This window comes from Onychostoma macrolepis, chromosome 13 (genome assembly GCF_012432095.1).
Source record: "Onychostoma macrolepis isolate SWU-2019 chromosome 13, ASM1243209v1, whole genome shotgun sequence".
Lineage (NCBI taxonomy): Eukaryota > Metazoa > Chordata > Actinopteri > Cypriniformes > Cyprinidae > Onychostoma > Onychostoma macrolepis.
Window position 1 is genome coordinate 23,633,777 of NC_081167.1, and position 13,709 is coordinate 23,647,485.

The 13,709-nt window shown below is 36.8% G+C and overlaps 1 protein-coding gene across 3 annotated transcripts; it reads right to left on the minus strand.

Moving 5' to 3' along the window:
* Positions 1–234: 234 nt before the first annotated feature.
* On the minus strand, positions 235–12,429 carry LOC131552717 (interferon alpha-inducible protein 27-like protein 2A). 3 transcript variants are annotated; one of them, XM_058796689.1, is made up of 10 exons: positions 12,278–12,429; positions 11,460–11,495; positions 11,214–11,375; positions 10,136–11,053; positions 9,165–9,232; positions 5,340–5,421; positions 5,217–5,246; positions 2,108–2,200; positions 987–1,091; positions 235–710 (listed from the first exon to the last, which is right to left on the minus strand). In XM_058796689.1, the coding sequence occupies exons 1-4, from the start codon at positions 12,285–12,287 to the stop codon at positions 10,845–10,847; spliced, it is 417 nt and encodes a 138-aa protein (XP_058652672.1). In that variant the 5' UTR covers positions 12,288–12,429; the 3' UTR covers positions 235–710; positions 987–1,091; positions 2,108–2,200; positions 5,217–5,246; positions 5,340–5,421; positions 9,165–9,232; positions 10,136–10,844. The 3 variants fall into 3 exon arrangements, with proteins under 3 accessions (XP_058652672.1, XP_058652671.1, XP_058652673.1); XM_058796688.1 differs by having other exon boundaries at positions 2,108–2,269; XM_058796690.1 differs by lacking the exon at positions 2,108–2,200.
* Positions 12,430–13,709: the final 1,280 nt, after the last annotated feature.

A 13,709-nucleotide genomic window follows, 5' to 3' on the forward strand; every position in this document is an offset into this window, starting at 1 on the left:
GACAATGGAATCACCAATAATTAGTTGTGTTCCAACACTTTTGTCCATATGTTTCTTTCAGGCTATCCGCTTGTCTTCCAAAACCAGTCTGTCAGCATTCTGACAACTATATTTATCCAAAATGACTTCATTCAAGGTATAGGCATACTTGATGTTATAAGCATTCAAAGACTGACCTCGACACTGCCAACATTATTCTGTACGGTTTGCTTTTAGATAATACAAGACACAGGCTTAGTCATAATAAAATGTATTTAAATCATTTAAGTGTTAAACAGCTTAATTAAAACAGCTTAATGTTACAGATTTTTCCCCAAGGACAAAGTTCATGTACAATGTTAGCCAAGTCAATTTTGTTATGATTACATTTACCTATTTAGCAGATGCTTTTATACAGACATCACAAGCAATATTTCATAAGAGCAAACAATGTGTGCGGTGCGTTAAGTTAAACATTAAGTTTAAAGTAGAAAGCTAGATTAGTACAGAATCTACAGCAGAAGAGAAAGATTATTATTATATTAAAAACAGTTTAATAGTGCCCATGTTTGTGGTTGTAGATTAGATAAATGCTATGTCTATCTTTATGAATCCTTAAATTTTCTGAAGGGCCTTTTGGGGCATTTACGCAGTGCAGTTGCCAATTAACCTGGCAACTGAGCTCACGGCAGTTCCCACAGTGCCCATGATACCTCCGCTTGCGACAGCACCTATTTTTTGAAAACAAAAATTAGTTTGAACCTGTTTTGATCACACATGTTTCCAGAGCTACCATAGCAAATAAAAAACATCTTATGAAACAGACACTGCTGCTATAAAGCATCTTACTTATTAGTTAGATAGACAGATGTTCAACTTAAAACCAAAGCTTTGGGCAGCGCTAAACATCACTTATACAGTTAAGAGAACTAAACCTTAATTATAATGAAAAAATAAAACTAAAAACAAAAACCAATTCAGTGCTCAAAAGAGAATAATGGATTCACCTGTGGCTCCTGCACTGCATATCAATGGTCCACCCACAGCTACACCCACAGTGCCGCCGATGGCACCTAAGACAGCCTGAGCTGCAACAGGGATTCCAGCCATACCTGATAAAAGAATTAAATTATTTAAAAACCAGTCATTCAAAATGAGATTTCCACAGGATTTTACATGAATGCATGCCTTCACAGATCCTGAATAATTCAATATGAGTGGATTTTTGTGAAGTAGGTTACCTGATGTCTTTAATGTGCATAATTAATTACAAATGTATGCAGCATTATGTATAGCCTAAATAAAAAAGTCTAACTGCAATGGTTGTACTTTGTTTTTATCTCTTTAAAGTCCAGCAGAAATATAATGTGTTATTTATTTCAATATCGGCCTACCAATAAACGTATAAACAAATGTCTTTTCGGATAAAGTGGGCCATCTCTGATTTATCAAAAACGATATCTTGTATTTTAATTATAAGTTATTAACCCACATTGTTTATTAACACATTAAACAAACATATTTAGCAACATATTTAACAAACCCCAAAACATAGCCTATTAATTTATAAGTTCACTCAATTCATGTGTAAAATTCAAAACCGATAATATTTGCTTATATTTAGTAAGCAACTTTATAAGTAAGAAATAAAAAAACTACCTTTTATAATTAGGTGTGGCCACAGTCACCAGTGTCATTCCATCGGCCAAAACTATTTTAGCATTTAAAGAAATAGTGCCCCTTAAATTAAAGCTGCAGTCCGTGACTTTCTTTTGGTTAAAAATGATCTGAAATCAGTATTTGAGCAAGTACATAACCAGCCAGTGTCCAAAACTATCACCTTACTTTAGCCCGATTCACAACGGTTAGCTTATAATGTTTTCTAATTTGAGTGGTACAGGTAGATTTTTGCAGGAAATTCGAGCATGGCACTGCGTCATTATGTCATAAAGAAGTTGTCCTGGCTACTAGGCTATTGCATGTGAGGATCCTGTCCTTTCACCCAGTGTGAACAACCCACTACAGTCTAGCTTAAACAGCCTGCTTTATCGCAATTAATTTTAAATTGCACAGAGTGAAGAAGAAATTCACAGAATTCAGTAGCAGAGGTTTCTAGATATTGGCACACCAGCGGCTTGAAGAACTGCCACCGCGGATCCAGCTGCGATCCCTCCTCCGTTAGCGACAGCAGCAGCTGACATCATAGAGGCGGCGTAAGAACCTGCAACAATTCCACCTGCGGTGAAACCTGCCGCTCCTAGAACCAAAGGAGCTGCAACAACTGTTGCGACTATTGGTGGAAACATGGCATATTTGTAAAACCTTACTGGTTCAGATGGATAAATATTTAAAAGACACTTAAATCAGTTAGCCTGTGTTAACATTTGTGTTGCAACAGTTCATTGCGTTGAAACTTAAAGGGGTGGTTGATTGCAATTTCACTTTTTTAACATTAGTTAGTGTGTAATGTTGCTGTTTGAGCATAAACAATATCTGCAAAGTTGCAGCGCTGAAAGTTCAATGCAAACAGAGATATCATCTTTTAAAATTCTCGAAGTTTAATGCCTACAAAAACGGCTGGTAAGGGACTACAACGAGTTACTTCCTGGGTTTGATACGTCACGAACCCAGATAAACCCCGCCCTCGGGAACATGTAAGGAAGGGGGCGAGGCCATGCTGTGCTGCTTTAGAGAAGAGGAAGAGAAAACTAGGGGTGCACGTAAAAATCTATTCATGTACGAATCGCGATTCTGTCTTTTAACCATTCTAATGGATTCACAAGTTTCAAAATTAATGTTCTAAAACAGCAGTTCTTAATACTGTTCCTCGCGTCGCCCTGCTCTGCATCTCTCTCTCTCTCTCTCTCTCTCTCTCTCTCTCTCTCTCATTCAGATCGTCAGATCAGCTCCAACAAACTGTTCCAATTATACATTTTCACATAGCAATGAGAAGCATTATACATGCACGCATGTGCAGTTGCTGTACTGTATTAAAGCTTTAATCAGAATAAAACCATATATTAAAAGCTAACATAAGCAGTAGCATAATAACAGTGTATCTAAAAGTATGAGACAACAAACAAACATACCATTAAGAGCCGTGCTTGCACAGGTTCTGCGCGATCCTCTTCACTAATATCCTCTGCGTCTCAATAGGGCTCAAATTGATAAGCAATATAGACGACGCCATTGTTTACAATACAACCGGAGCACATGCAGCTGAGCTGAGGGGCGGGATGTTTAGACGCACGCTCGGTGGTTTAATGAATCACAACACACTGAGCCAGCTAACAAATCAGAGCCCATCACGTATTTCTGAGGGAGTGGCTTCATAAAAACAGGAAATAATCGAGGCGTTTGTCAGAGAAGGGACAGAGTGGTGTGGAATAAAGGTAAATTATATGAAAAATAATGCGTTTTTAAAAAAACGAAGCATGAACACATGTTAGACTGCACCCCATAAACACAATCAAGCCTAGAAAAAAACCAGTAAACCACCCCTTTAAGACGCTTTTCCACCGTCGGGCCAAACCGTTCTCGATTCACATGAGTTCCAAGTGGAGCTGATACTGATAGCAGATCTCGTGGACAAACACATTAGTCATTGCCTTGGTAACGCAAGTGTTTACATAGGGTATAGATCTCCCAAAAACAGGCTTGGCCTGCTACAGAGAGAAACTAGTCGCCAGATAACAATCCTGAGCACCATCACACGCATTCTGCCGACACAGCTGCTGAGAATTCTGGACAGTTCCTAATCATACCGTGCCTAATCGAGCACAGGTGGGAAACATGCCGCATATAGCCTATATGCAAAAGAATAATAATATGCTCTGAAACAGAATATGCTCTATTTCATTTATATTTTGCAATTCTTCATTTTTGTTTACAAAAAGCACATTTATTTTTTCTCAATACTTTCATTTTCATTCACAAAACTTTATTTTCTTTTGCAAAACTTTATTCTTTTGCATATAGACCCTTTTTGCGCCGACGTCACGATTACGTCACCGCACTAGCTGGAGGCAAAACAAAGGGAAAACTGGACTGGAGGCGGCCCATTCAAACCAGTGCAGATTCGGCTACATAAGGAGCTTAAAATATCATCTTGTTGTGATGTTGGATGCAAGAATCGACGTGGCTCCGATTTGAAATTTTATTGCATACCTGCTGCCACTCCCAGACAAAAAACCGACTACAGCTGTGGTTAAACGAGATAAAACGAGCGGACTGGACAGAAACGATCGTCAAAAATGCTTGCGTTTGCTGCGCACAATTCTTATCAGAAAAGGTTAAATAAAGTATTGTCTTTTATTGTTATGGATTATGGTTTGTGTTACGTGTCTAAAGATTTCTTATGCATCTCACAACTATGAAATAATGTCTGTGTGCATGTGTGTAAAACAACAAACTGACGATGTATATGCTTAATCATCTGTAATATACATCGTTGTGATTGATAGTGGCTGGACTTTCTAAGAACTTAGTAAGAAATAATAATACATTTTTAAATTAATTTCTGGAATTTTTATTTCTAGAAACTATTCACATCTTCCTTTAAATGTACTGTATGTAAAGTATTGTAAACTTAACTTACATAATTTACAGGATGTATATACTTTAAAATAACTATTTGGCCATGATACATACATCTTCAAATAATATATCCATCACATTGAATGTTTAACTTTTTGTATTTTGGCCCAGTTCACTCTCACGTAACGTTAGCTGTAAAAATAGCCTGCTGAAGTTGAAATATACATCTTCATGACTAGATAGACACAGGTGAGTTTCTCTTTACTACTCGCTCTATATGCGACTCAATCGGAGGTAACATCCTGTCAGATCGTCCATCCATGAGCATAGGGTCGGCCAATCTGACTTTGTCCGTTAAAGTTAACTTATTTAAATAACAATCATGGTCCTGCACAGTGAGTGACCTTACATATGCTTAACCATTGTTAAAAAAAACAAGGTAACAAACTTCATAGCTAGCGTTAGTGAAGCGGTCAGTGGAATCTTTCCGCCTCCAGCTAAGCCCCGCCCACAGAAAAACGCCACAATGTTTACTAACAGAAAAAGGGTCTATATATGCGGCATTAAACTGAATCCATAAAAACCGTCTAGAACCGTTCGGTCCGACCGTGGAAAAGAGGCTTAGATTCTAATAAAATGTAGCAAAACTTGAAAACCATCTGTCTACTATCTAGTGAAAAGACATGTAGCATTTTATTTACCTGCTCCTGCGCCAGCTGCGATAATTGTACCTTAGAAGAAAACAAACATTGGTTAACTGGCTGTGATTGATAAATATGAAATATTTTGCAGTTTTTTCAGGTATAGGCTAGCTGTCTACTTACAGGGGTCCATCCTAAGTCAACTAAAACAGCCTTGGACTTGCTTATGTGTGAGGGTTGGAGTTTACATGTTTTTGGGTGTGTCCTTTTCAGAAAACGAAACGATTCATCACAACAGTTTTATCAAGATCAACACCAGCTGCACACAAAATAAAAAAGCCAATGGATATCCAGAAAGAACAAACACCAAAATGGTTGAAATAATAAATACAGGCGCTGGTCATATAATTAGAATATCATCAAAAAGTTGATTTATTTCACTAATTCCATTCAAAAAGTGAAACTTGTATATTATATTCATTCATTTCACACAGACTGATATATTTCAAATGTTTATTTCTTTTAATTTTGATGATTAGAGCTTACAGCTCATGAAAGTCAAAAATCAGTATCTCAAAATATTAGAATATTACTTGGGCTATAATGTCAATATTAAATGTGCGCATTTTCAAGTATTTGTTAGGCGTGTTGATAGCACCTCGCTTATACTGCATGACAGTTAAAGCCTGGTTTATACTGGCGTCCTGCACGAGCACGCAGCTCAAGTTACTGCCAGAGGAATACTCGGACTGATTCAGTTTTATGTTTAATATTGTTTTGTTTATTTTTTCACTATATTTATTGTGATTAACCTCCCGTTCTTGTTCACAGTATAATGGCAATTGTTGCACGCAATCACGGAGAATATAACACGATTAAGATGATCAAATTTATTTTTAATTATCGTCTATGGGGTGGAAATATTTATTTAAATCATAAAGTCAGCGCATGAAAAATGTGAGCATTATATTTAATACAACAAGTTTGCCATAAACCTTTAATTTAATACTTCTATACAGCCTTCAGTCGTAATGTTTTAAGCTTTGGCTACTTCTAATGCTTTTTAATGTGATATGTTGTTTGTATAGTTTTCTCGCTGTTCTGTAATGAAATAAGGTGATCGTGAAGAATTGCCTGTACACATACAGTATGGCTCGCGCGCTTAAGTTACGAAATACGCATCGGGATATCTTAATATATTGCTTGGTTTCATAATACTCAATTAATTGTTGTAAACTGAGATTTGTGTCTTTAGAAGACATCTGTGCTGAATTCTACATGAATAATCCACAACAATATAACAACATATAGCGTCTTTTGCACGCTCAAGTTAGTGATTTCAAATGTACACGCGCTGCAGGCGCGCTCATTTTTTCCAGGCGCTTCGGCACCGCATCGACATAAAAACGTAACTTTTCAGAATGCCTCAAGCGCACCTCGGGTCACGTGACAAAAACCAACCAGTCAGCTTCATCCTTTCCCGTAACAACATTGAAAGCTCAGCCGAGATGGAGGAACAGCTGATCATAGCTGTCCAGGGATAGCCATTTTAAATAAATTTAGTAGTAGAGCGCAAGCGATTTTTAGTGCTGGAAATCCATTTATCCTTTGCTGAAACCGCGTCTTCATCAACAAGGAAGTGTGATAAAGTTTTTTTTTTAAGCCATCAGAAATCTGAGGACATGTAAATGAGAGGGCCTAGGCCCCCCCTGGCCCCCTCGTGGCAAGGCCACTGATATTCAGTGTATATATATTAAGAGTGTCAACTTTAATGCATTAACGCATGCGATTAATCTAAACATTTTAACGCGTTAATATATTTTTTTTTACGCAAATTAATCGTTTGATAAGGTTTGACCCCAAGTTCTTCCAGTCATCGCAGCACGGAAGGTTATCTATCATTGTGTGATGAAGGTACAGCGAACCAGTGTTGCCAGCTTAGCGGCACAAGTGCTATTTTGAAAATACAGTCGTGGGAAAAATTACAGAGCCTTGGGTTGTGGTTTTTTGGGCTACTTTTATAATGTACCGTGGCCGCCCAAAGTGTATAGACAAATAAAAATGAAAATAGATCCTTTTACTAATGTGTATTATACGTGGAATGTATCCCTGGCAACTTAAGAACGGAGAGGCGGTTGTAACATCACAAACAACGTGAGTTTCAACCAGAGCAGCAGAAATAAACATGACAACAGCCACTATAGATTATAAAATGATAAACACACGATTACGATAGGATATGGTTTGTATGTGATTTTCTTGAGTTAATTTTGTGTACATCTGAAACGCTCATTTGTGCAGGGATATAAAAGGCTATAAATAGCATATTTTAACAACAGTAAACTACCAAATTCCACATGTGATCGTAAAAGGAAGTTATTACAAACACTCGATGCTGGTTTGAAGTGAGTTCTGAGTAAAAGTGCACTATTAACCTAATAAATTGTCTTATGTAACATGATGCTAATGTTAGCTCTAATGCACCTGCAGAACAGATCCAATTCTTCCTTATAATGCATTTTGTCATAAAACTAAACGTAAGGTCGCAAGAAAATGTTTTGTTGTATTTATTTAGAAATACTTTTGATAATAGTTGGGTAAATGTATACTGGGATTGAAGCGATGTGGCTTGGTAGACGTTTAATTGCCAGTATAAAGGCTGATAATGACTGAATAAAAACAAAAGAATAATGATAAAAGAATAATAAGGATTATGTCTCATACCTGGCAGAAGTGTGAAAGGTTCTGTTTCCTTAAACTAGTTTGTCATGCATTTCTTTATTTCAACACATTTACAGGTAAATCCTAGTATTTTAAATTTGTGATTAATCATGATTAATCACAGCCCATGACTGTGATTAATGCAATTAATTTTTTTAATCGATTGACAGCACTAATATATATATATAACTTGCATATCATTGCTCTTTTGTTGATTTTGATTGCTGCCATTGTCCTCATTTGTAAGTGGCTTTGGATAAAAGCATCTGCTAAATGACTAAATGTAAATGTGTATATATATATATATATATATATATATATATGAAACTATGGGCTAAACTAAAATCAATCAATACTCTTAGAAACAAACAAACAAAAGTCATTAGTTCCTCATTCAGTGTCCCAAAAAGGCATTTCAAGTCAAGTCACCTTCATTTATATAGCGCTTTTAACAATACAGATTGTGTCAAAGCACTTAACAGTATCAAATTGGAGGATAGAGTGTCAGTAATGTATAATGATAAGATTAAATAAAAGTTTAAATAGTATCTGTGCAATCAAATCGACGATAATCACTAGAAATTAAGTGTCCCCAACTGAGCAAAGCCAGAGGCGACAGCGGCAAGGAACCAAAACTCCCTCTGTGACAGAATGGAGAAAAAAACCTTGGGAGAAACCAGGCTCAGTCGGGGGGCCAGTTCTCCTCTGACCAGATGAAACCCGCAGTTAAATTCCAACCTCAGCCAAGTCAGATTGTGTAAAGGGCTTATCTGATTGCCGTGGTCTTGTCCCGATGGAGCATTTTAATTTAAAATTTAATGTATTTGTTTATTTGTATTTCAATAATTGACTAATAACCTTTTCATTGTCAAAAAGTGAAATTATTGAACCTTAACATATAGAAGCCTGATAAAAATGGTCATTTGAAAGAAAAAATGTCAGATAGAATATATATACATATTATTATTTTTTTTACTTTTTTTTGCAGAAGGAATGGTCACATGTGGCTGCTTTCTTACAGGAAGGATGAGGGGCTAGTTGTGCATGAGCAGTATGAGTCAAGTAACTCATTTCTGATTGAAGGAGGGAGTCATGTTGCAACCATCCCCACTCTTACCCTAATACTTTTATTTTTCTTCTTTGTTTGAAGCTGAGAGGCGTGAACAGTAAACTAACCCTCCTGGCAGTTTATATTCAGAGAGTAATTTGCTAAAGCTGCTTATATTATGTTACGTCAGTTTTTGGAAACAAAAGCTAAGGAATTTGTTTACTTATACGTAAACTTACCTGTCACATAACCTGCTTTCTGGTCAGATGGCTGTATTATAGAGAGGACGGAAGAAAACTGCCATGTACTGAAACAGAAATACACATATAATGTGCATAAAGCCAGAGTACAGAACAAATTGCATCCCTTTTGTTGTTATTATATTGCAGGTAAGTGACACAAGGTTAAGGACCCTGCAAGTCTTGTTTGTAAGTCAGTGATAAACAGATGATAAAATAAATTTACACAAATGATTTAAATGGATTAATAGGCTTAATCTCTTCATAATAATTCTAACCCCATAACCACACTAGTGGAGAACCTCTCAGGCTATCATTTCTATGAGAAACTTATAACATGGAACCTATAAACTCCCGGAAGAAATTTAAGTAGGCTAATCTCAGTAATCCTATCAATTTATATAAATTTAAGTTTCTTGAATACAGAGTATGTCTCCAGTGTGGAAATCTGAGAAAACTCCCCAATGAGTGAATTAAGTGTTTTATTCTGTGATGAATCACATTAAATGACACATTATGACAACTAAAGCCTGGAATACACTACGCGATTTTTGCCCTGATTTCCCCCCGATTTTACAGTCTGAACAAGTTGACGCTAGTTGAGGAAAGTCGGAGCCAGTCTGCAGATTACAGCTGACAGATTCCACAGAAAATCGCGTGGTGTACGATAGTCACAGACTTCGATTTTTTAGCTTCAGACTTTGACTCCATCCAGTCGGAGGATATCAGCCTCATGATGGCTTGACCTTACAAAGGGATTCCAGCAGCACCTAAAGACATAAATTATCTCCGGTGAAAGGCCATTAACCAGTTATATTGTTAAACTGTTAATAGTTTTTTTTTTTTTTTCATCTGCTGCACCAGATGAATAAGAGTAACTAGAGGATAGATGGGGAAAAAACAAGTAAACTGTTTGTCAATTGTTGATAAACAACATTTAAGTTTAAACATTTATATTAGAAGATACTTACAGGAATCCATCTTGGACTCTGCTAAAGCACACAAACTGGATATTTTTAATTTGTTCTAAACTCTGGATCATTTGCCTTGATAGCTCAGTGGGAGGAGGCTTTTCAAGAAAGGAAACCAAAATCACAAACAGAGCGGAACTTTAGACAAACATCGGAGGGAGGCAGATAGATCACATTGGTCTGATTCATCAGTTGTTTGCTTACTGCGTAGCCTACCAACCAATTTATGTAGTTCAAATTACAAGGACAAAACAGCTATTAGACGAGAAACATTGCTGAGAGAAGCTGTACAAAAGTCTGACTTACTAGAAATGGAGAGTGCTGGCCGGATTGCAGTATTGCAGGCGAGAAAATGGCAAGTAGCAAATGAGTTTGAAATAGCCACATACTATATGCGCACAGAAATACACCACAAATGACAGTTAATCAAGTCTGTAGTGCTTGATAAAATATAGATTGTTTCAAAGCAGCTTTAATGTATTACAGGAAAGTAACAGAATCAGTAAGGCCAACTTCAAATAGAAGGCAAATCCAAATTCTGTATGATATTCAAGGACACAAATCCTTTTAATTACAATGATTACAATTTCTTGCATTCATACTGAAAGGTGCTACCCTGGAATTTTAATTGCACAAGCATAAAATTGACATGCATACAAATACAAAGTGCTCACACAAATACATTGTTATCAGTTATTAACAGAAGTCCTTATTTTGGCATAAGCTCTTTGTTCTCCAGCAAATTCATCTCTGTCCCTTCCCCATCGTCATCTCCATCGTCATCGTCATCGTCATCTCCATCTGAAGGTCGCCTCTTGGAACGAGAGAACAAATCTACAGCTCCGCCTATTACAGCACCTGCTGCTCCACCCACAGCTGCCACAGCTGCTGTCGCACCTGCAGTCAGTCCAGCAGCACCTGACCAGAGTGAACAATCTTTAAATCACCAAAAATCTGAAAAATGTTCTTGGGCATTTTGGGAATGACAGTCACAAAATGATTAACATTTTTGTGTGTGTGAACAGTTCCTTTAAAATAGAAAATGGACATAGGCATGTGAACTTTTAATAAAGAATACCTGCAGACTGGAGGACAGCGACTAGACTTCCTGCAGCCACACCGCCACCATTGGCGATGGCTGCTGAAGACATCATGCTGGCACCCAGAGAACCTGCTGCTATACCAGCGGAGGTGAATCCAGCCATGGTGAGCGCCACCGGGGCCAATACAACCGCACCAACTAATAGACATAAACACAAATAATTATCTTGTGCACAACTGATGTGCTTTCATTTAAAGCAAACAATCCTGAGAACACATTTACCTGCCCCAGTTGTGACCCCAATTATGGTGAACAGTCCTGAAAATGGAAAAACCCTGATTAAAATCACTACAGAATTTATTTAGAACAAACTTTAAATTTTATTGAAATTCTTTTTTGTTGTTGTTTTAAAGGTTCATTGCAGTGGTTACTGATTGACAAATATTGCATTTGATTAAGATTAGAGAGATGCATTAGGACAGTAGTTCCCAACCACATTCCTGGAGGCCCCCAAACATTGCGAGTTTTCTATGTCTCCTTAATCAAACACATCTGATTCAGATCATCAGCTCATTAGTACAGACTCCAAGACCTGAAATGGATGTGTCAGACAAAGGAGAGATGCAAAATGTGCAGTGTAAGGGGGCCTCCAGGAACGTGGTTGGGAACCACTGCATTAGGATACTACCCAATAAATGGTTAATTGCTACTTTTTACTGATATATCAGTTACACTGTAAAATGGAGGAAGACAGCCTGTGTCAGTTACTGAGTGTAATATACAATCCTTTTTGGGAAACTTGTCTTATAGTCTTTTCATTTACTACTTTTCAAATATTAACCACGATTTTGAACACACTTCCTCACCATTTGTAGTGTAAAACAAATTTCTTCTTCAAAATACAAACTCTAATTCATAAATAATGCTATTTGGACAACAAACGTCTAAAATATACGACTAAAACGTCGTTTAAATATAGCATTTTTTTCTTTTATTTTTTTTAATCAGAACTGAAACCGCAGTTGCATTTTACCTTATGCTATATCTGACACTTCCATAACATCTCACATTCACCAGAAGCAAAAGTTTGCGCTACTTACTGCGTTTCATGATTTAAAAGATCATACAGAACGATGAGGGTGTTTTCATGCACACGGAGTTGTGTTTAATTTGCGGAACAACAAAGTCCCTTGTATACAAGAAGTAGCCTAATGACGTAACAAAACCGAAACTCTTCTTCTTCTTCTTCTTCTTTTGGTTTTATGGCGGGTTGCGAACCAACTTCAAAGGTGCATACCGCCACCTACTGTGATGGAGTGTGAAGAGAATTATCTAATTTCTATATCCTATAATATAACCCACAATTCTTGATGAATTTTTTGACTACATTTATTTGTTTCCTTGAATTTGGACTATCATTTAATATATTCGTTATACTGAATTCCCGGCACCCTACTGCCTGAAGATCTTCCTTAAGAATCCTCCTTTCTTTTTCATATGCTTTACATTCCTTAAAAACATGTTCTACCGTCTCATCTAACAAACAAACCTCACATAAACCTGTGTTGTGCTTCCCTATAATATGTAAAGTGTAATTTAAATTTGAATGTCCTGTTCGTAAATGTGTAAAAATAATTTGTTCTCTTCTACTTAAATTGAAACTTATTTTGCTTTTCTTTACCGTTTTTGAATCCTATAAAAATACCGCCCTTATGACATGTATCCCATTCTGTCTGCCATTTCCTATTGCACGCTTCTAAAATTAACTGTTTACCTTCTGCTCTACTGAGTGATATGTTTATGTTTGGCTCTTCCATTTTTAATGATTCTTTTGCCACTTTGTCTGCTTCCTCATTCCCTTGAATTCCCACGTGCGCTGGTACCCACATAAATCGAATTATAATTCTCATTTGTTTTAAACTGTACAACCTGGTCATGATTTCTATTAAAATGTCAGTCCTATTTGTTTCGAAGGATTGTAGACTCTTAAGAACAGCCATTGAATCAGAGCATATTATTACTTTATCAGGTCTAACTTCATAGACCCATTCAAGTGCCATTAAAATCGCTATCATCTCACCCGTATATATTGATGTACCATTTGTTATCCTTCCAGCCTTTTTCACCTCAAACTCTGTAACATAGAAGGCAGCCCCTGTCCTGCCATTATCTACATTCTTTGATCCATCTGTGTATATTTGAAGAAATGAATAATGTGTGTTTTTGATATATTCACTTACATATGTAATTAAACTAACAGCTTCACTCATTTCCCTTCTATTCTCGTGTAATTGTGTATCTATTTCAGGTTGTGCTATTAACCAAGGTGGAATTGGGGACATCATCACTACTGGAGCAAATGACATCAAGTCTAAACCACCTTCAGTAACCCACCCCTTTATTTTCCAAGCAAACCCTTTACCGGTTACATTTAAAATTTCCCAGCAGTCATTCAGGACTTCCCTTACAGGATGATTATCCCTTTGTCCCTGAAGATTTATCCAGTATGCCATAGCTAATTTCTGTCTTCTT